Raw genomic sequence first — 24,778 nt, forward strand, 5'->3', positions numbered from 1 at the left:
GAAGGGAGATGTCATTGATTCAAAGTCAAGCTGGAGATATTAATAAATATTTTAGTAGAGTAGTACAACAGAAAGAGAGGAATTAGTGAATAGTTTGTTGATTGAAGAACAAAAAAATCACAACGAATATGAAGAAGCGACTGAGGCTGGAAATTTGAATGAATCGACTGAAGAATTCAATTTGGGTGATTTATATGGAAATGAGGAAGTCAATTTTGGTGAATCGAACGAAAATTTAGAAGATGACTCTCAACATGAAGAACTGAATTCGACTTTGAATTTGGAGGATTCGGGAAATTGGAATAATACCTGTCAAAAAATGAGAGACTACTTAGTAGAAATGGGTCCAAAGAGAGTGGATAATTTATTGTTTTCTAAAGATTGTAATAACAGACATTTTGATTCATCGCATTATACACGGGTAATGGCAAATGGACATACTTTTGATAGAAGATGGCTTGTATATTCTATTTCTTTGGATAGAATATTTTTCTTTTGTTGCAAGTTGTTCAAGACTGAACAAATGACGAGTAGAATGGGAAATTTGGGTAATGATGGATACAAGGACTGGCGTAACATGCATAGGAGTTTTAAAAATCATGAAGCTAGTAGAGACCACATGGATTGCATGCTTGCTTGGGTTGAATTGGAAAAGAGGCTGAAAAAAATAAAACAATTGATGACAGTTTACAACTTCAAATCAACAAAGAAAGGCAACACTGGAGGCAAGTGTTGACAAGAATAATCTCCATTGTGAAAAGACTTGCTAAAAACACTTTGGCCTTTCGAGGAGATGATGAGAAGCTTTATGTCGAGAACAATGGGTTGTTTTTGCAAATGATAGAAATGGTTGCTGAGTTTGATCCAGTGATGGAGGAGCATGCTCGACGTTGTGAAGCAAGGGAATCTCAGTATACATATTTAACTCCCAAAATTCAGAATGAATTGATAGAGACTTTGTCAAACGAAGTGAAAAGGGCAATCATTGCAAAAGTTAAACATGCAAAATATTTTTCAGTAATACTTGATTGTACTCCAGATGCGAGTCATCAGGAACAAATGTCTATGGTGCTACGATGCGTAGATTATTCAACAGACACACCAAAAGTAGAAGAATATTGGGTTGGGTTTTTGAAGGTAGATGACACATCAGGTCTTGGGTTGTCAAATGAAATTCTGAACGCACTAATTAAAGTTGGACTTGAGATTGATGATGTAAGAGGACAATGGTATGACAATGGATCTAACATGAGTGGAAGGCACAAAGGTGTGCAAAAAAGATTGTTTGAAATAAATCCTAGAGCTTTTTACACACCATGTAGTTGTCATAGTCTTAATTTGGTTTTAGTTGAAATGGTAGAATGTTGTCCTAAAGCTAAGTCCTTCTTTGGAGTAGTACAACGCATCTACACATTGTTTTCATCCTCTACAAAGAGATGGAAAATTTTTAAAGACAATGTGCCTGGTTTGACCGTGAAGCCATTGTCACATACTCGGTGGCAAAGTCATGTTGAAAGTGTAAAAGCCATAAAAGAGCAAGTTGTACATATAAGAGATGCTTTACTGGAGATAGCGGAAGTTGCTGAAGATTCTAAAACAAAGAGTGATGCTGAAACTTTGGCACTTTATGATCTTGAGAGTTTTGAGTTCTTGCTTGGGATGATAATCTGGTATAACTTGTTACATGCAATAAATGTTGTGAGTAAGTTTATTCAATCTGAAAAAATGGATATTGATATTGCGATTGATCTTTTACAAGGACTTGTTCAATTTCTTGACGAGTTTAGAGAACAGGGTTTTGCTAGTGCCATGGATGAAGCTACACAAATGGCAAGTAAATTGGGGATCAAACCTAAATTTCGAGAAAAATGTATCATTCGAAGAAAAAACAATTTGATGAAAGTGACAGTGATAATGTGACACAATCAGGTGAAGAGGCTTTTAGAGTTGAATATTTTTTGTTTATAATTGATCAAGCTCGATCTTCTCTTAAAGTTCGATTTGAACAATTTAAACAATATCAAAAGTCGTTTGGGTTTTTATTGAATTTGGACAAGTTAAAGTGTGAGCCTTTAAATAGCTTGTTGAAATCTTGTATGGAGCTTCAACAATTTCTGAGTCATGAACATTCAGACATTAATGGTGATGAGTTTTATTCGGAGTTGATGGTCATGAGATGTTATATAACAAATGAAAAAAGAGCAATTGATATGATGCAGTTTTTGGCGAAATTGCATGGTTTATTTCCAAATACTTATATTGCTTATAAGATTTTGTTAACCATACCAGTAACAGTTGCATCGGCAGAAAGAAGCTTCTCGAAGTTGAAGTTAATCAAGAATTGTCTTCGATCAATAATGTCGCAAGAGAGACTAAATGAGCTAGCTATGTTGTCGATTGAGAAAGAAATGGTCCAACAATTGGACTACACAGATTTGATAAATATTTTCGCCTTTAAAACAGCTTGACGGGTAGTTTTTATGTAGTTATTTTAAATATTTGTTGAGTTGTTATTGATGTAATATATTGGTTTTGATATATTTTTTTATTTATTAGTATATTTGTTATTTGAAAATTGAATTTTATATTTATTACTGCAACAATAGGGCCCATTTTTCAATTTTCGTTTCAGACCTCATTCAACACAAGTACGGCTCTGACTACACTGTTGCGATCTTCGAATTGAGCCAACTGTACTAAGGAGTAAAGGTCCACTGGAAAAATCAAAATTCCGTAAACTATAGAAAAGTTACCGTGTATGTGTTTTTTCTCCCCATAAATCTGAATTTATAATCACTCCTATCCCATACTTAAAATTGATTCCCAATTATTTGTTTATACTGCTGCAATGCCATATTGTATACATATTAATGTTTATTGAAGAGTTGTCAAAACGAGTCAGGTCCGTCGAACAATTCGACTGGATATGAAAAATAGGCGAGTAGAGTTAGTATTTTAATAGCTTGTTTGAAGGTTGGCCTAGACAGGTCGGGATTAGGCCCGTTGGTTTTTTTTTTAGCATTTTTTATTATATTATTTCAATGATTTATGTATAGTTGATGAGGTTTGAAATGAAATTTTACGTATCATCGACGAGTTTTGAATGATTAACATAATTTTTATCATATTTGATGAAATTCGAAAGATTTATATTATTTATAATGTGTTATGTATGATTGATGAATTTTAAAATATATATTATTTATAATTATCTATGTATAATTATCAGTTGATGAATTTTGAAATATTTATATTATTTATAATAATTTATGTATGATTTTTTAAAAAAAATTGGTATTTTTATTTTTATTTTTGGTGGGTTGGCCCATCTAGCCCATAACCCATGGCGAGTTAGATTGAGGTTTTCCCAACCTTCCAAGTTGGCAGGTCAAGGTGGGGCGGGGTGGATCGATCTATTTGATCAAAGAGCTTGCCAGTTTACTGACTCCTGATAATGCTGTTGATAATGCGGGCAGAATAGCTGAATTAGAAGGTAATATCGAGAAGCTGACATGCCAAGAGGAAATGCACTGGAAACAAAGGGCTAGAACAAATTGGTTGGCTCAGGGAGATGGCAACACTAAGTTTTTTCACTCTTATGCATCTGAAAGGAAAAGAATCAATCATATCAATGGGATTTTTGATGAATGTGGGAATTGGTGCTCGAAAACTGAAGACATCGCAGAGATTTTCTTGAAATACTACGATAACATATTCACCTCTTCCAATCCAACGAATCATGATATTGAGGAAGCTATTATTAATATTGGGCCGATTATGATAAATCGGCCCTCACCTTCAGCCCGAGTGTTTCTTCGGATACTATTAATGCAATCCAGACTATCTTCTCTATACCGGTGGTTCAAGGCCATGAAATTTATTTGGGCCTTCCTACGTTATCTCTTCGTAGTAAGCGCATTCAATTCTCTAATCTTCGTGAAAGACTTATCAAAATGATAAATGGCTCGGCATCACGATTTTTCTCTGCTGGAGGAAAAGAAACTCTAATTAAATCAATCTTGCAAGCCATACCCTCTTATGCAATGTCCTGCTTTAAGCTACCTATTTCATTATGCCATGAACTGGAGCAGTTGTGCGCTAATTTCTGGTGGAATAAAAAAATTGATGGAGAGGGAATGCATTGGGCTAGCTGGAGGAAATTATGTAGGCCGAAGCAATATGGAGGTATGGGGTTTCGTAATCTCTCTGATTTTAATCGTGCTCTTCTTGCTAAACAGGTATGGAAAATTATTACGGAGCCTTCATCGCTTATGGCACAAACGCTCAAATCTCGATATTTTAAAGATTGTGACATTATGGATGCTACTTTAGGATCGAATCCATCCTACATATGGCGATCGATCCTTTGGAGACGAGATCTTATTCAAAAAGGATTAATGTGGAGGGTTGGGAATGGATCCCACATCAATGCACTTACTGATTGCTGGATTCCTAGTCTCTTTTCTGGAAAAAGCTCGATGACAGGCTCAAGTGGTCTGAGTAAGGTTCAAGAACTTATTTCAGGTGACAGAACGTGGAATGAAGTTGAGGTACGCTCCAGATTTCCTTCGTTCGAAGCAGAATGTATTCTTGATATACCTCTGAGAAATCAGCACAATGAAGATGATAGATTCTGGAAGTGGGGAAAGAAAGGCAAGTACACAGTTAAATCGGGCTACCTGGCTCAAATTGGATGCTTTGATCCACATGAATCTCTATCGGCATTCTCGTTGGAAAAGTGGTGGAAAAATATTTGGCAGCTAAACATCCCACAAAAAGTTCGAATATTTTTTTGGCGTGTGAGCAATGAATTAATTCCCACTGAACTGAACTTGTTTAGAAGACATTTACATGCCAATGGATGCTGTTTTTATTGTAGCTCTTCGAATGCTTCAACAAGCCATTGTCTAATCTTTTGCCCCCTTGTAAGACATATCTGGAAAGGTACGCTTTTTTGGCCATATCTAAAGAAATGCGATGTGCTGTCGTTTATATCATGTGGGTTGTGCCTAATGGATCAAGTTTCAACTGCTGATTTTGAATTGTTTGCAATGCTTGCTTGGGCAATTTGGAAAGAGATTTGTATTTTAAAACATAATAGCCAAATTCCCAACAAATATATTAAAGTTGAGTGGGTATTGTCATATCTTGAGCAATTTAGAACTGCTAGATGTGCTTGGAATTTAGCTTCAGGAGAGGTGCAGAGTAGCAGGGATATGAGGTGGGTGCCTCCTCCGTTGGGGCAGTGGCGACTTGATGTCGATGCTGGGTTTAATGATACTATTGGTAAATATAGTGTGGGTGCTGTGATTCGAAATCATTGTGGAATTATTTTTGCTGCCTCAGCCATAGGCATACGTAGACCAGGATCAGTGTTGGAGGCAGAGCTCTCGGCTATCCATTTTGGTTTGATGCTTGCTGTGAGAGGTAACTTTTCTGATGTTTGGGTCTTCTCGGACTCCTGTAATGCTGTTAAAGAGGTAATGTCGAAGTCTGAGGCTCGAAACCATCAAGGACTGTTAGTCTTGAACATATTGGATATTTTAACTTCTGGTAGATTTAAAAAGTTAAATCATGTTAGTAGAAATGCAAACAAGTTAGCGCACTGTTTGGCGCATTTTGCTTTATCTCATCCTTCTCGTTCATGTTGGATGGATGGTTTTTACCCATCGTGGTTGATGGATGTAGCTGTTGATTTAATTAATGAATAATATCTGATTTCAACTCAAAAAAAAAAATGACACATATCATGTGTATATTTGTTGTTCACTACCGGTTATTATTGAATTAAATAACTTAATATGAAGCGGACTAATACATTTACTAGCTACAAATTATTATTGAATTGAATAACTTAATATAAGTGGATTAAAACTTTTAAATGTTGTCAATTCAAACAATTCAAAAGATTTAAAATAAATCAACTCAACCTGAAACTTTTACCTCTTAATCTCTCTTCCAAATTCAAATGATTTAATCCATAGCAAAAAAGTGATTGTGAAATATAATGATAGTTGGCATAAATAATGACGAATTGTCAAACTTTGGACATTTGTTTTATGGAAGTCAAAAGATAATTTTCCTTGACATGGAAGTTTAACTTTAATCATTGATTACATAAAAAGAACCCAATTCATCATTATTCATTTTTATGCTTGCTGGATTCATCATTAATTTCCTCTTTTTTCTTGCAAGTTTTTTCCACATAATTATACCTTAACATGCCTAGTACCCACAAAAGTCAAAAATGATAAAAAGTAATCGTGCATGCAAGCAAGAAAAGCTTATATTATATGATATTTAATCAAAAACAAAACTTATGTAATATATCAAGACATATTATTTATATGTTTCAGGTTACAAAGATGAAGACATATAAGTTTACATGAGCTTATTGCTTGTACTGATCAGGCTTTTGAAAAGTCTATAGGAGAAATATGTGCGATAAAAAACGGTTTGGGTTATGCAACACCGAGAGTGGCACTTTTGGTGGATTTCGTATAGAAATGTTCGCTTACTTTAAAACAAAAAAGTACTCAGGGTCTCACATTGTTTGTTTTGAAGTGAGATGTACGTGAGAACATCTTATACAAAAATACATAAGAGTCATCCGTAAGAAGCTGATAAATGTCGACTGCGAGTTGTGATCAATTTGATGCATTTTATAAATTTCGATCTTAATTTATATTTTTTTTGAAAAAATTGTTCTCCTTCGGTGCACACTGGATAAACTCTCGAGCTGGCGCAATAATCTGCTAGTCACGCTAACCAAGTAGATCGCACTGAGTAAACCTGTGCAACAAGCACACCTAATAAAGTATTGATAGGTAAAACTCAACTCCTGATCATTAGTTAAAATCTCGCCTACTCTATCAACTCGTAGACCCTTCCGCGACCAAATTTTTGTTTATTGAAATGACTCATTGTAGCTCAAGTAATTCAACCAAAGTCTAACCATAATTAGGCTTACCATCATCATTCATCTTTATTTTTAGGTGGTATTTGGATGAATGAATTTGAAATATATGGATTTTGATTATAGATTTATTGTTAAGAATGAAGCATTGAAGGAAATTTTAAATTCATATATTATTTATTTACATAGATTAGAATGAATTTCAAATACATTCATTATTCGATGAATTTCACATTCATTTTATTTAACATGAATCACTATATAAACTAGCATGAGCAGATTTGGACTTTATAACATTTCTTATCAGAACTACCAAAATAAATATTAAATTTATTGTATTGAGAAGCTGGCATGCAATGCCATGCACAGCAACGGCCAAAATCTACTTTTTTCGCACTTTACTCAGCTTTAGCTCGTCTTCTTTCTCCACCCCTTCTTTAATACTCAATTCATTCTTCTGACTTCTACTGAATTAGTTCGTAGGGGTATACTGGTTCTTACAACTTAAACCTGCGTTCTATAATCGAATCCAGCGCGATTTCTTCTCTATGGAGCAGAACCACTTATATTGGCTTGGCTTCTTCATGTTTTCAGAATTTCTCAGAATCGTTTCCTGTTATCAAGATGGTATCTGATTTAATCTCCCTTGATTTCACATTTTCCCTGTGAAGTTGCGGATTTGCTTTTGCTGTGTTTAAATTTTTTGTTGCTTTGTGTTTTTCAATGGGACAGGTTTCTTGAGTTTATCATGTGGTGGAACGACGAATTACATCGATTCTTCTAACATTTCATGGAAACCTGATGTGGATTATGTAGCCAGTGGCAACATTACTAGTGTGATTTTTCTGGAGGGAACAATTTCGTCTAGTCTCCCAGTCCGATTTTTCCCAGATTCTGAAGCCAGAAAGTGTTACCGGATTCCGTTAAACATATCATCCATAGTTCTTGTAAGGGCTCGATTTGTGTACAAGAATTACGATGGGCTCGGAAAACCCCCGGTGTTCTCTGTTTCTCTCGGAACAGCCATGACTACTACAGTGAATCTTGCTCACAACGATCCATGGGTTGAAGAATTCGTATGGCCGGTTAATAAGGACGTGCTCCCATTTTGTTTTCATTCCATCATGAATGGTGGATTTCCAGTGATATCGTCACTTGAAGTCCGGCCTCTTCCCCAGGGTGCTTACACCGCTTCATTGGGAGATCAAAACGATAAGTTACTTAGGAAATCATACCGGATTAACTGTGGGTATAGTGATGGTTCACTAAGGTATGTATGCGTTGTTCTATACTCCTGTATTCAGTACATGTAGGGGTGAATCTAGGAATTCTACGAGAGAAAGATCGAAAGGTGGAGCTACTAATTAGGTGTTAGCGGGATGAGTTTGTATTTCTAGAAATAGACATCATAGATTTGTTTTACAAAAATACAATTTGTTCATCCATGAGTACAAAGGTGCTGTTAAGAGTCACCAGATCTGCTGTTGATGCAATGATCAATTCTCCATGACACTGAAGTGATTCTATCTCACAAGAAGTAGCCCCAGTGGCTCATAACACCCTGTATCAACTTTTTCTCCCTGAAGTGTGACTCACTTTTGTAAATTTTGAAGGTACCCTTTCGACCAATATGATCGAATATGGGATGCAGATGAGGATTTCTCACCTTACCATGTGTCATCTGGCTTCGACATTCAGAGTAACTTTAACTTATCTAGCATTAAAGAGAGCCCTCCAACAGTCGTGCTTCAGACCGGGAGAGTCTTGGCGAGATGGAATAATCTAGTATATAAGTTACCTTTAGACAATAAAGGAGACTACCATGTTGTTCTATACTTTGCTGGCATTTTGCCCGTTTCACCGACTTTCAATGTTCTGATAAATGGGGAAGTTATTCGATCAAACTACACAGTTTCGAGATGGGAAGTTGATAATCTGTTCTTTACAGTCAAAGGAATCAAGAATCTGAATATCACCTTAAAGACAATAAACTATTACCCTTTGGTAAATGCTCTTGAGGTTTATCAGATTCTTGATATTCCCTCAGAAGTTTCTACGACTACAGGTTCGATTGCCTTTTTCAGACGAGAAATATCCGTCTCCCAATTAGTTTTTTGAAACAATTCTACCCTCTTTTTAACAGTTTCAGCACTTCGGGTTATTCAAGAATCTACGGGCCTGAGTCTTGGATGGCTAGATGATCCTTGTTTGCCTACGCCCTGGGAACACATTGATTGTGAAGGAAATAAGGTCACTTCATTGTATGTTCATCAATCTCAAATGGGAGTTTTATTTCTGTTCTTGTTTTACTTTCTTACTCTTGTAAACGACTATTTAATCTTGGAATCTATATAGGAAGCTCTATGATATTAGATTGAGGACAATTAGTCCTACATTTGGTGATCTGCTGGATCTTATAACACTGTAAGACTTATACAAAAATAAACCCTGCTCATTTGCTAAAACAAGTTTTAGATTTGGAGCTGTCTAACCGATCATATCTTGTTTGCCTTTGCTTGTAGGGACTTGCATAATACATCTCTTTTTGGAGAAATACAAAACTTGGGTGATCTGCAACGTCTAAAGAAACTGTATAATTTCTCTTTCTTCAGATTTCTTGAACTTTTTCCTTCTTCAAATTGATCAATTCTTGAATGAGTGTTGCAGGAACTTGAGCTTCAATCAGATTACATCCTTTGGTTCTGAGTTGGAAGATTTGATCAACCTTCAAGTTCTGTAAGTCCTCTTGCATCGAGTTTGAAATAGTATAACTCGTTTGAAATTTGAACAAAAATCCTGGTCTATTTGAAACAGGGACTTAAAAAATAATACTCTGCAAGGAATAGTACCTGACAGCTTGGGAGAACTGAAAAACCTTCACCTATTGTAAGAAGAATGTTCCTTTACAGATCAAAAAAAAAAAAAAAGAATGTTCCTTTCCTCACAAGTATTTTTTGTGGTTGGAAATATGACATCTATTGAAGGCATGTGATTAATCTCGATTTTACTGCAAAAATTCAAGGAATCTAGAGAATAATAACCTGCAAGGACCACTTCCACAATCATTGAACAGAGAAAGCACAGAAATCAAGTATGTAGCAGCTTCCCACTTCTCATATCCACTGCTTGTTAAAGAACTCCTATATTTTCCTCCTCTCCTGCAGGACATCAGGGAATTTGTGCCTTTCGTTCTCATTAACATGCAGCGATCTCTCAAGAAACTCTTCAATTAAGGCTCCACAAGTGACCATCTTTACTCCAAGAAAGCACAATAATAATAAGAATATTGTGATTCTGCTCGGTGCAGTTGGAGGGGCCATCCTTTCTCTATTTGTGATTTCATTTTTAGTTCTCGTGTACATGAAGATAATTAAAGCCAAAATCACATATCATACATCAGGTAATTACACACCTCTCAATGGCAGATGATTATGAACCATCGAGAATATATGTCAAAGTTTATAGTCAATTTAAGGGGACAAATATTTGACCTTTTTTGTTTCTATTTTCAGAATCTGGAACAGATGTTCGTAATTGGAAAACAGCAAGAATCTTCACCTACAAAGAGATTAAAGCAACTACACATAACTTCAAAGAAACCATAGGTTGTGGTAGTTTTGGAAGCGTTTACAAAGGAAAGCTTGCAGACGGCAAACTAGTTGCAGTAAAAGTTCGATTTGATAAGACTCAGCTTGGAGCTGATTCTTTCATCAACGAGGTCTGTTTGAACTTGATCGTGCAGCATCTTATTGCTATATTTCAAATAAATTATATCAAGGCGCGTCAATTAGCCCTGCTGTCTTGTGTAGTTGTCTATAGGATACAACGATCCACACATGTTTTTTGAGCTACTATATGATTTAAAATATTTGAACTAGTATACTTATAATTAGCTGTACTTTTTTGTACAACGGCCAATAATCGAAGAGGTTTAACCCAACTATCATTGAAGTATTCCTGAAAGCTACGAGTGTAATGAGGGGGCATAAGCTTGGAGTTAACCACACCAGAGGAGTGTTGACATAATTTAACCTTATAGTGTACATCTGTGGAGAACTACTTTCACATTGCGGATACTAGAATGAAAATATATGTCCATCATCTAGCTAACTATAAGACTGTGTTGTTTCAGGTATCGCTTTTGTCTCAAATTGGTCACCAGAATCTTGTCTTGTTGGAAGGGTTCTGCTGTGAATCGAAGCATCAGATTCTAGTTTATGAATACTTACCTGGTGGATCATTGGCTGAAAAACTCCATGGTATGCAATAAAATGTATGTTGCATTATCCAAGAAAGAGATCTTTTTAATCCATAAAATTTCATTTCATGTTTCTTACTGATCCCTTAGGCACCAAGAGTAAAAAACTATCATTAAGCTGGATTCAAAGATTGAGAATTGCCGTCGATGCTGCAAGAGGTACCCAAAATATACACAAAATCCCCATACAGCAATACCATATAAGACTCATTACTCTTGCTATGTTACAGGTTTGGACTACCTGCATAACGGAAGTGAACTTTGTATAATACACCGTGATGTTAAGAGCAGCAACATACTTCTGGACTTGGATATGAATGCTAAAGTTGGCGACTTTGGGCTTTCCAAGCAAGTAACACAAACAGAAGCGTCGCATATGACGACTGTTGTGAAAGGCACTGCAGGCTATCTTGACCCCGAGTAAGATACGTTTCTGCACGTTTATGCTTGTCTTTTAGAAGCATGAAACCTTATTATAATTTGTTTCAGGTATTATTCAACTCGACAACTGACAGTGAAAAGTGACGTCTATAGTTTTGGAGTAGTACTTTTGGAGCTCATATGTGGTAGAGAACCACTCACTCACTATGGCACACCAGATTCCTATAACTTGGTTTTATGGGTACGTAAAATTTGTTTTTCTTGCTAATTTTTTCATATATCATGTATTTTACTGCTTTAATGTAAAACTTGTATGCCTATATAAAAAAGTTATGAACATAAGTAGAGAAATTTGACCCTATATTTGCCGAACTTCCCTTTGGTAGAGGTATTTTCTGACCCTGACGTTAGGTGGTTTAATTTTTTTTACCCCCCAAGAAAAAACTTGTGACGATTTGACTCCAAATTTTACAGGCAAAACCCTACTTGCAGGCTGGTGCGTTTGAGATAGTGGATGAGAGATTAATGGGAAGTTTCGAGGCCGAAAGCATGAGAAGGGCTTCTTTGATCGCTTGCAGGTGTGTAGACAGAGATGCATCACGCAGGCCAACTATATCAGAAGTTCTTGTTGAGCTAAAAGAAGCATACAATATCCAGCTAGAATTTGTTTCATCCTCTGATCTTGTAAATTAATTTGTCCATCCATCTGCATTAAATATATAATATATGCTTGGATTATTTATGTACAACAATATGCTGTGTGATGTATGCATTCCCATTGTTTAGGCGTAATTTGTCTCATCTTCTACACTATATTAAAGAGATGCCTCTCTTCTCATGCGTTGTTACAAGTGTAGCATATATAAAATAAATAAGTTTGCTTCGATACCCCTTGTGCTAAGATCCAAAGACCCCAGTTCATTTGGGATTATAAGGTCCATATAATCAGACATCAACCCTATAGTATTTGGGGCCGTTGGATCTGGTTGCTAATTTGAAATTTTCCATAAATAAGTATAAGTATAAGAAGTCAGAAAGCAAAGGCAACACGCACCGAGACCAAACAATTCCTTTGTCAATGTAAAGCTAATTGCCTGTCAAGATAATTCCAAACAAGTACCATGGCATATCATTTGCGAGCTAATTTTCGACCGGAGATAACAAGTCGAAGATATGACAGATACAAGCAATGACATCTCTCATATATTGATTGATACGATCCTAAGTTCAAACATTAATGGTATTGATGAATTACTTAATTCGAGCTTGGAAAATTAAAGAAGAATAAGAAAGAAAATTTAGAAAGAAAGAGAAACCTCAATACTTATTTCATATCCCCAAGTTATATCACAATGTACTATTTATATTCACAATAAAGCTTTCAATTTATTCTAATTCTTACTCCTACAATCTATAAATTAACTCAACGAGTGATTGAGAAAACACTGCACAAGCATTTGTTTGATGTCGTACTGTCCATTCAGAGAAAATAATATCAATAAAAAAGAGCAGAACTAACTGGAGTATCAGCGGTTGCGAATATATAGGAAGAGTGCCGTCACAGCAGCTATTGCATATGGGAACACTGTCCAGATTCCCTGTAAAATGACAATTTTTAAGACTCTTCAAGAAACAAATCATTGTCTCTAGCAAGCAAAGTTGTGCTCTCACCACAACAGTTGCTACAGTTGCAAGGGCGAAAACTGGATGCTCTCTCAGTAAGAATCCAATTCCTAACTGCAAGAGAAAACTGTTTATCAAAGCACTAAAGCAACTGTTAAGATATAGATCTTTGTTTCTAAGATATAGATTGATTGTCACTGTAGATATGTGAAAACATGTCTAAAATGCGTGACTGAAAACTAAATTGAAGCACACAATGATGGGCGATAGCGTTGCATGGATAAAATGCCGTCAGTAATCTCACATTAATATATGTATCATCTCTCATGTATTTGAAGATTTGTTCTTTTCTGCTCTCAATTTGGATACTATCATGAACTTCTTTCAATACTCTCAACATTATTGTAGTCTTTAATATACAAATTAAGAGTATGCATCTCTTCTTCAAAAATTAATTACATATTTACATTTATTCTTTCCTTCTCAGCTTCTTGTTCTTGTATGAGACAAGGGTCAAGTATATCACGAGGACACGACAATGAGATAGTTATCAAGAAAGTATTTAATAACCTGTAACGGAAGTGTTAACAATCCACCGCAGCAAACACCGGCAAAGAAGCACTCGGGTGATATGCCCTGAAATCGGATACAAGATAATCTTGCAGAAACTTAATTAAATAAATATATAAAAAAAGTGCCTAGACAAAAACTTCGTAGTGAAGGAGTTTAACTAACCATTGCACCAGCCAAGAAAGATGTAGGATTTCTCACTCCAAGAGAAAATCGTTCCACTGCATGCACGAACCACAAATAAACAATGACAAGCATTTCAAAAAGCAGAAAAAAGTTACAAAACAATGAAATTGAGATTCTTACCCAGTGAACCTCATGGACAGCGCGATGAAAGTACAAGAAAATAAACTTGTGATAAAAAGAGACAAAAATATATAAATATCATAACCATCTTTTTATAATTACTCTTTCTTTACAAATTATCGGCTTATTTCACTTTTGTGACTAACAAGCATCGACACAAGGTACTACATCAACCCCAATATCGCTGTACTTAGCATGCAAAGAAATCAAATATTTTATTAATCTCACCAAAACCAATAAGATTTCCATGTCTTTGTACAGCATGAGTAATTTCCATTGCTTTCTCTTTGCTAACCCCTAACTACAATAACCAACAGAAATTACAACTCACACCTTGAAGGAGGTTCATGAAATCTAAATACATTTGGAGAGTAAAAACCTTTGAGCAAACATCGTCAGATGCCCCAGATTGTCTGAAAAACTTCCCAAAGTAAAAGGGTATCATATCACTTATACAAACTCCCCTGAAAATATGAACACTTTACAAGCTTATTGCACATTGTATGTATTTGAGATATTCCAATGCCTAAACTTTTAAGAAGATGATATGAAACTATAAAATTAGAGGGGAATTGTGCATTAACTTTTCTTGCCAACAAAGAGTTTAGATGGTAGCAATATGTAGGCCAATGATGACGAAGTAATTTTGGTTCATAAGGGAATTACAATTGCTAAAGTAAATAAATAGATAAAGGACAAACCAGTACACCCATAGCACAGTGGATATCATAAACGGAGCATTTCTAGACAATGAACCGACAAAAGATTCCCATGTTCCATCCAAAGAAAGCAACCGTGCTAAGGAGATGCCAACCTACATAATTTTAAATGACATGATAAAACAGAGGACTAAAAATAAATTCAAACCTGGAAGAGCATAGGACTATGAGGAACAGCGATGCCAGCAGAAAGGACAAACCCATGTATTCAAAGCTTCTTCACTAATGAAAAGTCCGCATCCTGCAGCCATTAGCAGCCAAAAGTAGATCCACCTGAAACCAGAACAATATATCATTTATAAAAAGAACAAATGAGCTCTTATCATAAAAGAGAAGAAAAAATACTCTGCAAGGATTAAAGAGTAAAATGATATAAGTAGGTATGATAAATAATTTCATGTCAAAAGCACGAGTCCCTAATAGGAAAGTACGAAGAAGATCGAGGATATTCTATTACAACATATCTATTAAGCATACCCAGGGGCATATTCAGGAAGAATGATTCTATATCCAAATATTTGAAAGCTAAAAGCACCAACAGGTGCAGCCAAAGCGGAAGCGGATGAGCCATCGACCAAATACTGAATCCCAACTGATGATCCCAGTTTAGGCTGTTCTAGACAAACTGCTATCAATGTAATTACTGCAGCTACTCCAAGAACTAGACCCAGTTTTGAGAGCAATGAACCTCCATCACTGGTGGTTTTGTTTTCTAAATTTCCAAAACCAAAATCAGAAGCCCTATTTTGATCTTCTTGACCAACTTCAGATTTTGTAGGCTCAAAGCTTTTTGCACCGTCATCCTGAAAGCTTTTGATCCTGCATCACGTAGAAAAGATATAGACATAACCTTTAGTGAAGGGAGTACAAGATAGTCTGAATGCATCACACAAGCACATCACAATCAAAGTAAAAATTTGATGTGCTGTATTGAAATTAAAGAAAGTAAATGCAACCTAAAAAGTTAAAAAAAAAAACCTATTACTAAGAATAAAACAAGAGAAACTGATAAAATACTCTGAAAGGTCATAGGGCCTACCAGATAATATAGTTTTAAGATGTTGCTTCCTCAATTACAACGAAAAACAGAACTGAACCAAACTGAAATAGATTCCTTCTAGTCAAACCAGTTATGTTTACAGGTAAATCACGTTATCAGACACTAATCACAAAGAATATGGTCGTTTGAAACTACAGAGCAAGTGCAACCAAGTAGAGTCAAATGCATGGTCAAACTGCAAAAAACCGTCAATGCAACTAAAATAATTTTATTTTAGTCATAAACTAGATGCTAGTGAATAACCAAATAAGACCGCAGTAACCCAAAGAAGTCGAATAAAAATGATAGAAAATCCAATATATGCTATGCCAGTTTATGTTTCTGAATTACAATTTCAATGACAGCAATTAACAGGCATACAAAGGGGAACGTCAGCACAAATCCTTCTACTTAAGTGCATGAAAATCAATCGAAGTCCTTCTAAACATTGCAAGACTCTGTATACTAATAGCATACACCACCTTGGTATCAAACAAAACGAACATAAAATTTCTTCGTGCTTTCTATCCAAAAATATAGAAAGAAAAAAAAATGCACTTGCACATTCCAGTGATGGTAATGAGGCTAGAATGAAAAAGAAGCTAGGACGATAGCACAATGTAAAAGACAAGATAAAAATAAATATAAAGAAACCCTCGAAAAACACAGAAGGCTCAGACACAAACTCCGCAGGTGACAGCCTACAGGTATTTAAAGTTTAAAGAGAGAAAGCAAACCGATAGCCGGAGGAATTGTCTGTGAATTCAACCTTCCAAAAGAAATGCCTCCGACGGAGCATACCATCAATGGAATTCTTAAGTCGGCGCTCGCCGGAGATCGGCGGCGGTGGAAAAGTGAGCGATAGAAGCACCGCCATGAATAATAATAATAATAATAATATATTATGTGGTGGAAGTTTGAAGAGAATGAATAGAAGATCCTAACTTCAATCACATAATTATTGATTGAACCAGGCAGGTAACGAATTCATTCAATATTATATTTTATAAAATTTAAAATAAATAGTAAAAATAAATATTAAATACATATTCAATTATGTTGTAAAAATAAAAATATTATAAATATTAAATACATATTCAATTATGTTGTACGTATTATTAAAAATATTTATAATAAATAATATTTTTCTCTATCTATATTATATTAATAAAATTATAACTTAATATATAAATCATATAGAAAATTAAAACATTTTTTAATTTATTGATGAAAACATAATAAAATACATATTTTTATATTTAATTAAAGTAGTGTTGAAAAACCATAAAATTTATCAAAAATACCTAAATGGTATGCAAATACTTTGAACGTTGGAATTACACTAATCATGACAATGGGTGAAATTCACGTGTCATGTCAGCGCTTTGGCCGCACGTGACGCTTTTTTTCTAAGAAATTTTTTTATGATTTATAACTATTATATTGAAATTTTTTTCAAATCTTTAACGGATCAATATCAAATTTTGAAACAATTGTATTTATTACTATCTATTAAGAATCTCTCTAATAGAGGCAAAAAAATTGGTCTGTTTTTTAATTTCTCAATTTTATCCTTATTTTATATCACAATTACATTTTTATTTTTATTTTTTTTAATTTCAAAAAACATTTTTTTTATTTTTTTTAAATTACAACTATTCAAATAGCACTTTAGTCTCTTGATAATTTGTCAAATTTCACTTTAATCTCTAGATAATTATAAAAAAAACCGTACACACACGATGCGTGTGCCAAGTAGCTAGTAGTAATTAAAGATGATTTGATCGTCTAACAAACAAAATACCTCCAGGTTCCAGAGACAAATATTTATGGTATTATATTTTATAATCTATTAAAAAATATTTGGTTGCATATATGATTTATCTATTGAGTTTTAATTTGATTTATTATATTTGATTCTATACTTTATTTTTTATATATATTTGTATTAATTAATAATTCTAGTATTTTAATACAATACTATGCTTGGAATACAAATTGAATCTGATACGTGTCATTGTTTTACCAAATGTTTCCTTAGTGGCTTTCGCACACATGGAGATTATTGGTTTCCAGCCTATATACCATATTCAAATTACTGAACTAATAAAAGGAGGTATTTAATTTCCAGAATAAGAATGAATATAAGGTTCATCTATGGCAATTTTACAAAACATAAAAGGAATTACAAAAGATATACCAGAGAAATTAAACAACAGAGGATTTCCCGAAGACAACTTCAGAAACATAAATTCATAAAAATCACCCATAAACGCCTTAAACGTCATCTCTCGGCTAAGCAGGCTGAAGGGCTACAACATGAATTTATGCCTCTTAATTAACTTCGAACCTTGTGTTTACTATTTCCTGGTTCGTCTTTAAACCTTATGTCCAACCATTAACCCTTATATTACATCAAATTCCAAAATTTAAATGAAATCTTTTATCATTTCAATTTTATTCCAAGTTACAAATAAATAAAGATCATGATTTAGTAATGGGATGATTTAACACAAATATTTTAGCCTGTCATTCAGGCTAATATATGAAATATAAATATTAAAACTGTAAAATAAGAACAGAAAATAAAAACAGTAAACTTACAGAATTGTAACCAGAAGAAGAAACTTTTATACAAAAGGTTGAAGCTTTTATTAAGAAGGGTTGTTTACAAGAGAGGAATAGAGGGGAGCAAACTCGACCGTGTCCTTCTAAGAACACAGAATGGTCCTATAAATAGATGGAAGTGCCGGACATGAAACCCCAGATTCCAACTAAAAATATAAACAGTAAAATGCTTTATTAAAGCAAACAGTAATATGGTTACAAAAGTCAAAAAGTAAATAGTGAGATTCCACCAACTTGTGCTTTTCCACCATCTGTCGTGATATGCCACTTGCAAATAATTTGAAATATTAAAGATGTCTTAATCATCTTTAATATTATCTTTTAATGAATTTTTGAGATTTTCAAAAATATCATTGATTTGAAAAAATTGAGGAATATCATCCTCTGGATCTCGAGCATCTTGCATATGCATTAGATTAATAAACTGATTTTCACTTGATTCGGATACCATAGACTTGTCAGATTTTGAATCAGAACATCCAATATTCTTGTAGAGATCTTTCTTCATCTCTTCAATGTAGATTTCTACCATTTTCTCTTTGGAGTAAATTTCTGAATATTTTTGAGTCAAAATTTTAAATGGACTCATTGCATCTTTTTCTTTTTCTTGTTGATGCTGTAAATCTTTCTGGTATGCAGAAATTTTTTCTTCCATTTGATGAAGAATTTCGGAGCCATAAAGCTGTCTAGTTGCTGGATCTTCTCTTAAAAGTTTATCCCAAAATTTAGTAGATCTGACTCTCCATAGGCAAGGGATACCTTCATCAGTATAACCAAATTCTGGCTGCAATCTCCAGATCCATGGGATTCCAAATTCCATGAAGAATAGACATAGAGTCTTCCCATCAATCCAATGTTCAGAAAAAGATTTTTTAATACTTGGTGAAACATTTAACCAAGTATTCATTGGTTTTATAAAAACCTCAGGCAAAATTTTTGCTGATGGACCAAAAATCTTCCACCATATGAAGAACCAATTTGGAACAGGATAATGAAAAACATTTTCACAAATTTTCAGAAACCATGTATGTTTCTTTTTCTCATTTTCATAGAATAGAGTTTTATTAAAACTCTCAACATAATCCCAAAAATTAAATTTAAAACTCATTTTATGAGTATCAGAATAAAATTCTTTTTCAATCAATGGAGATATACCCTATTTTTCAATAGATATTATCTTTTTGATAATAAACTTGGAGAAGTTATAACTTCCTTTTTGCTGAGTATTACTGAAAAAGTGAGTTATATCAACACTTTTTGTAGATAACAGAAGATTTTCATAAAATCCTCTTTGTTTATAAGAACCAAATACATATGATGTATTTGTTAAATATCTCTCCATGATAGTCCACGGAGTCTTCTCCCATTGGATATCCTTTTCTTCTATAAGAAGAATTAATTCACGATGTTTGGTCTCTGTATATAGAGCCGAATCATTATCATCTTCTTTCATGATATTAGCATATGATGCTGAAGATTGAGAATCTGTATTAGATTTCTGCTTCTGTTTCAAAAACTTTTGAAACTCATTGTATAACTCATTATTTTGCTCAGTATTACTTGCTGATGAACTAGATAAGTTCTGGGCTATTAGCCTCTGCTTGACATGCTGTGCTATTATATTAGGGGGTTTTCCCCTACCACCTCGCCCTCTATAAGAGGACTCTCCTCTTCCTCGAGAATACATATCTGTATAAAAAGACATTAAGATAAATATTCACGAGTTAAGAAATCAGGTAGGTGATTATCTTCACCTTTTTTGTAAATAATTTCAAAATCAAAAGGGGCTAAATGAGCCTGCCACCTTGCAAACATTTGCTTAGACACATCATGTTTAAAATCTTTATTAAACATAAAGTTTGCTGATTTGCAATCAGTTTTTATAATAAACTTTTGATTATATAAATCATCTTGAAATTTTAAAATACATCTAACTATAGCTAAGATTTCTTTTGCCACTGTAGAATAATTCTTTTGGGCATTATTCCATTTCCCAGAATAAAAACGAATCAAATATTCTTGTTTAGTTTGGGGATCTTTTTGTTTCAAAATTCCACCAAAACCTATATCAGAAGCATCTGTTTCAACAATTTTATCCCATTGGGGATTTGCTAACATAAGACAAGGAAGATTTTTTAACCTTTTCTTTTAAAATCTGAACAGCCTTAGTATGCTTATCTGTCCAGGGTAAAGGATTTTTCTTAAGTCTATCATATAAGATAGTAGAATCTTTAGTAAGATTTTGAATATAAGGAGAAACATAATTTAGACTTCCTAAAAATCTTTGTAACTGAGTTTTATCAGTTATAATATCAGGGAATTTAGAACCAAATTCTATGCTTCTTTGAATAGGAATAATTTTTCCTTTTTCAATCATATGTCCTAAAAATCTAATATTAGTTTGAAATAAAATCATTTTAGATTTTGAAATAACAAGACCATGTTGTATAACAATATGTTTAAACATTTCTAAATGTTTAAAATGAGATTCAATATCATTAGAAAATATCAAAATGTCATCAATATAAACAATTATAAAATTGCTATACTGATAAAAAAATATCATTCATAATTTGTTGAAATTCTGAAGGGGCATTTTTAAGTCCAAATGGCATTACTGTCCATTCATAATGTCCTATAGGAACATTAAAAACAGTTTTATATCTATCAGATTCTTGTATTTGAATCTGCCAAAATCCTGATTTTAAATCAAATTTTGAAAATATGATTGCATTGACTAATCTATCTAATAAATCTTTTTTATTAGGAATAGGATGCCTAATCCATTTTAAAACCTTATTTAAGGGTTTATAGTTTATTACTAATCTAGGTACTCCTCTTTCTTGCTCAGAAGGTTTATTAACATAGAAAGCAGTACATGACCAAGGAGATTGAGAAGGTGTTATTAAACCTTTTTCTAATAAAGAATGAATTTCTTTTTTTACATAATTCTAAATATTCAGAATTCATTTGACAAGGACGAGCCTCGGTAGGAATATTTATTTCCTTAAAATCTTCTTCATATGGAAGAGAGATTATATGTTTTTTTCTATTCCAAAAAGCATTTGGAAGATCATTACATATTTCTAATGAAAATTTATTATAAATAAATTTAATCTTATCCTGTAATTTTGGATTTTTTAATGTATCATCTATAGTTAAAATTTTTACTTCTTCTTTTAAAGAATTAATTTGAAAAGTTTTTCTATCAATCTTTTCTTGTAATTCATTAAGAATTCTATAAACAAGTTTAGTTATAAACTGAAAAGAAATAGGATTACCTTGATAAGTTCCTATTATACCTGTTTCATCAACATGCTTTAAAGGATATATTTGATAGATAAAAGGTAAATCAAGTATTAGTTGGTTAGAAATATCTTTTGCTAATAAAAAACTGGTTTGAATACAGTTTTTATCTTTGCAAATATAAGCTTTAGGTAATTTATAATTTATTTCTAAAGGTTCTCCTCCTGCATGAGAGAGAGAATGAGTAGTTTTATGAAAATATTTGGTATGAATTAATCCTTCCTGTATAACATTCAAATCTGCACCACTATCTATCATAGCAATGAAATTCTTCTTATAAGAATTATCAATTAACAAAGTAATATTTGTATACCATTTTTGAGATATTATCATACTCAAAACAGATAAATGATTATCATCATTAAATGAAATATTTTGATTAGTATCAATAATATCATATTTTTCTTTGTTATTTTCAATTACAGAGAAACGATACAAATTGAATCTGGTATATAGGCTGGAAACCAATAATCTCCATGTGTGCGAAAGCCACTAAGGAAACTTTTGGTAAAACAATGCCACGTATCAGATTCAATTTGTATTCCAAGCCTCAGATGGTATCAGAGCCATGGAAATAGTTTTGGTTGATGATTTAACACTGTTTATTCAAATGAATATTTTCAGCATGAAAGAAACTGTTAAAAACAGTTTAAATGAAGAATATGATTAACCTGAAAATTTAGATTTATTAAATAAATGGACTATTCCTAAAATAGAATCTAAAATGATCTATAAATTAGGAACATTTGAAAAAATAGGTTTTAAACAGGTAGTAAAAACTACAGAATCATCAGCACCTCTTCATAATGAAGAAATAGTTATTAGACTATTTAATAATAAAGATATTTTGCCTTATAGGAAACATTACAGATTTATTCATATAGGTTTAATACAAATTGCTTTTAGACCTTTAACTTTAGAAGGTTTACCAGAAAACTTTATAGCAGCTTTAAGAGATGATAGAAATTTAAATTGGAAACAATCCCTTATGGAAATAATTCAATCTAGTCTGGCTCATGGTCCAGTATATTTTGATGTTTATCCAAATTTATCTTTATCTTTGTCTGATATAAATATCTTAGACTCTTTAACATTAAATGTTAAAACTCATGGTTATAATTATACTCCTGGAACAGAAGTTATATGTATCTGTTATCGTATTTATTATAAACCATTATTTACACTAAATCCTATGTGTAAAAGAATTGATAAGAAATTAAATGAAACAATTCTAATAGAAACTAATTTTAATAGATCTAATATCACAACCCGTAGAATTTCCAGAAAACTGGATAATTGAACAAGCTGTTCCTAGAAATCCTATAATAAATAGGGATTTACAGTTTATGATACTGTCGCTAATTAGCGACGAGTTTGAATAATCTGTCGCTAATTAGCGACGTTTTTTTGAATCCGTCGCAAATGTTTTTTGCGACGATATTTCCAAAACCGTCGCAAATTGTAGCTACAACAATGGATAAAAACGTTGTTTTTGAGCGCACCCTTTAACCACATGGGCTTTAACAATAATTTTAAAAGACCTACAACAACGATGAAAAACCGTTGTCGTAGGCTTTTTTTTGTAGTGTAGAGAGATATTAGTGTAAATTAAAAATAATCAATGGTGTACAAAAACAGAATTGTCACAAGTTCTTCGGTAAATGATCAGTGGATTAGTTGCAGTCAGGCACTGCAAGCTCTCTATGAAACGTCCAACAGTCATTTTTCTTAATATATAATCTCACATTGAATATATTGAACACCTGATAATTAACTAGTTATAAGAAGACTTTCACAAGCCTATACAATCCCTTAATTTTCACCATTTTAGTTTAATTTAAATAATTAAAGCAAATGATTTGCTTTCAACATAAATTAGCAGCTAAGATTGGTGCCCGGATCAACTCCAAGCTGATTGCAAAAATCTTTGAAATACTGAACACGAGCTTCGACAGCACTTGGATCAGCACCGTTACATTCATGCTGACCGTTAATGGCACGGATCGTGGCCCCGAAATCCTGTGGAGGAGTTATAGCTGCATCGTGACAATTTTTCATCCAAAACCAAAGGGCCGACTTGAACGATATGACGGCATCAGTGGCCACGATTTCGGGGTTATTCAGTCCGTCGAAGCCTATGGCTTTCCCAGCTTCGCCGTAGTTGAAATTCCATGATAGGTTCAAGGGACCTCGCCCGTGATAACTCTTGTTTGCTGCGCATGGATATTGAATCTCACTCTTGTCACAATAGTCATTCGCTGAGATGCCATACACATCCTCCTCTATGGAACACATATCTGCAGTTGAATTTATTTTTCTCATATTTAGAGAATAAACAAATCTGTGTTTAGCCTCCACTTTTAAATATGGACAAGTTGGATAAAAGAAATCTTACAGCCAGTTTCATAGGTGACATGCGCAAAGAATGCAGCAATTTCACGCTTCATAATGTCGGTAGAGACGGTGGAGCCGAAGTTTGGATAAGAACCAACAGCTTGAAGAAAGGATTCCCGGTTATAGAGTCCCCTACCGGGACAATTTTCGGTGGCTTGATTGGCAATCCCATAGAAGAATGTGTCCGTCACTATGTCAGAAACTTTGATTATATTATCACTCACGGTCCCGTGACATGGACAGGATTTGCATCCCTTGCCACAGTAAGCGGCAGCAGAACCACAGTAACCATATTGGCTGCAACACAGAGATGGTGTGCAACCGCAGTTCTGGCCTGAAGCCATTTTCCAGGTGATGGAGGGAAGTATGGCTAGTATGATACATAATGCTAGAACATATGTTTTTGAGACCATTTTAGTGCAAAACTGGACAGTTTAGTATGAGAGAAATATGGTATTGTTTGTGTTGTGGGAGTAAAAGAGCAAGGAGTGTGGGAAATATATATATATATATTGTAGGTGGAGCACTGTAACTACTTTTTGTTAAGAGTATTGTAGGAAAGTGTAAGGTGCTCCTTGCAATGCGCGCATTGCTTGTATAGGTGAGGCTAAATTCTCGTTTCAGTCCTAATTGTTTGG

The 24,778-nt window shown here is 33.7% G+C and overlaps 4 protein-coding genes across 6 annotated transcripts; 2 read left to right on the forward strand and 2 right to left on the reverse strand.

The window, feature by feature from the left end:
- Positions 1 to 523: 523 nt before the first annotated feature.
- LOC140991237 (uncharacterized) lies at positions 524 to 2,468 on the forward strand. The gene is made up of 3 exons (XM_073461175.1): positions 524 to 725; positions 845 to 1,834; positions 1,930 to 2,468. Exons 1-3 carry the CDS (start codon positions 524 to 526, stop codon positions 2,466 to 2,468), a joined length of 1,731 nt encoding a protein of 576 aa, XP_073317276.1.
- A 4,761-nt stretch (positions 2,469 to 7,229) lies between these two features.
- LOC140991131 (probable LRR receptor-like serine/threonine-protein kinase At5g48740) lies at positions 7,230 to 12,377 on the forward strand. Its single transcript, XM_073461080.1, has 16 exons — positions 7,230 to 7,543; positions 7,649 to 8,186; positions 8,530 to 8,981; positions 9,060 to 9,177; positions 9,272 to 9,340; positions 9,439 to 9,507; positions 9,584 to 9,652; positions 9,731 to 9,802; positions 9,939 to 10,007; positions 10,081 to 10,316; positions 10,429 to 10,634; positions 11,049 to 11,175; positions 11,265 to 11,333; positions 11,405 to 11,594; positions 11,664 to 11,796; positions 12,030 to 12,377. The coding sequence occupies exons 1-16, from the start codon at positions 7,465 to 7,467 to the stop codon at positions 12,246 to 12,248; spliced, it is 2,715 nt and encodes a 904-aa protein (XP_073317181.1). The 5' UTR covers positions 7,230 to 7,464; the 3' UTR covers positions 12,249 to 12,377.
- Positions 12,378 to 12,860: 483 nt separating this feature from the next.
- Positions 12,861 to 16,782, reverse strand: LOC140991132 (uncharacterized). Of its 3 annotated transcripts, none has more exons than XM_073461082.1 (10): positions 16,550 to 16,782; positions 15,251 to 15,592; positions 14,974 to 15,046; positions 14,762 to 14,868; positions 14,434 to 14,518; positions 14,283 to 14,355; positions 13,914 to 13,969; positions 13,749 to 13,814; positions 13,227 to 13,292; positions 12,861 to 13,153 (listed from the first exon to the last, which is right to left on the reverse strand). In XM_073461082.1, exons 1-10 carry the CDS (start codon positions 16,687 to 16,689, stop codon positions 13,082 to 13,084), a joined length of 1,080 nt encoding a protein of 359 aa, XP_073317183.1. In that variant the 5' UTR covers positions 16,690 to 16,782; the 3' UTR covers positions 12,861 to 13,081. The 3 variants fall into 3 exon arrangements, with proteins under 3 accessions (XP_073317183.1, XP_073317182.1, XP_073317184.1); XM_073461081.1 differs by having other exon boundaries at positions 14,756 to 14,868; XM_073461083.1 differs by lacking the exons at positions 14,283 to 14,355; positions 14,434 to 14,518 and having other exon boundaries at positions 14,756 to 14,868.
- Positions 16,783 to 23,616: 6,834 nt separating this feature from the next.
- LOC140991238 (endochitinase EP3-like) lies at positions 23,617 to 24,553 on the reverse strand. Its single transcript, XM_073461176.1, has 2 exons — positions 24,142 to 24,553; positions 23,617 to 24,043 (listed from the first exon to the last, which is right to left on the reverse strand). The coding sequence occupies exons 1-2, from the start codon at positions 24,551 to 24,553 to the stop codon at positions 23,622 to 23,624; spliced, it is 834 nt and encodes a 277-aa protein (XP_073317277.1). The 3' UTR covers positions 23,617 to 23,621.
- Between the last annotated feature and the right edge of the window lie 225 nt (positions 24,554 to 24,778).

Source organism: Primulina huaijiensis, chromosome 13, assembly GCF_012295235.1.
Source record: "Primulina huaijiensis isolate GDHJ02 chromosome 13, ASM1229523v2, whole genome shotgun sequence".
NCBI classification, from domain to species: domain Eukaryota; kingdom Viridiplantae; phylum Streptophyta; class Magnoliopsida; order Lamiales; family Gesneriaceae; genus Primulina; species Primulina huaijiensis.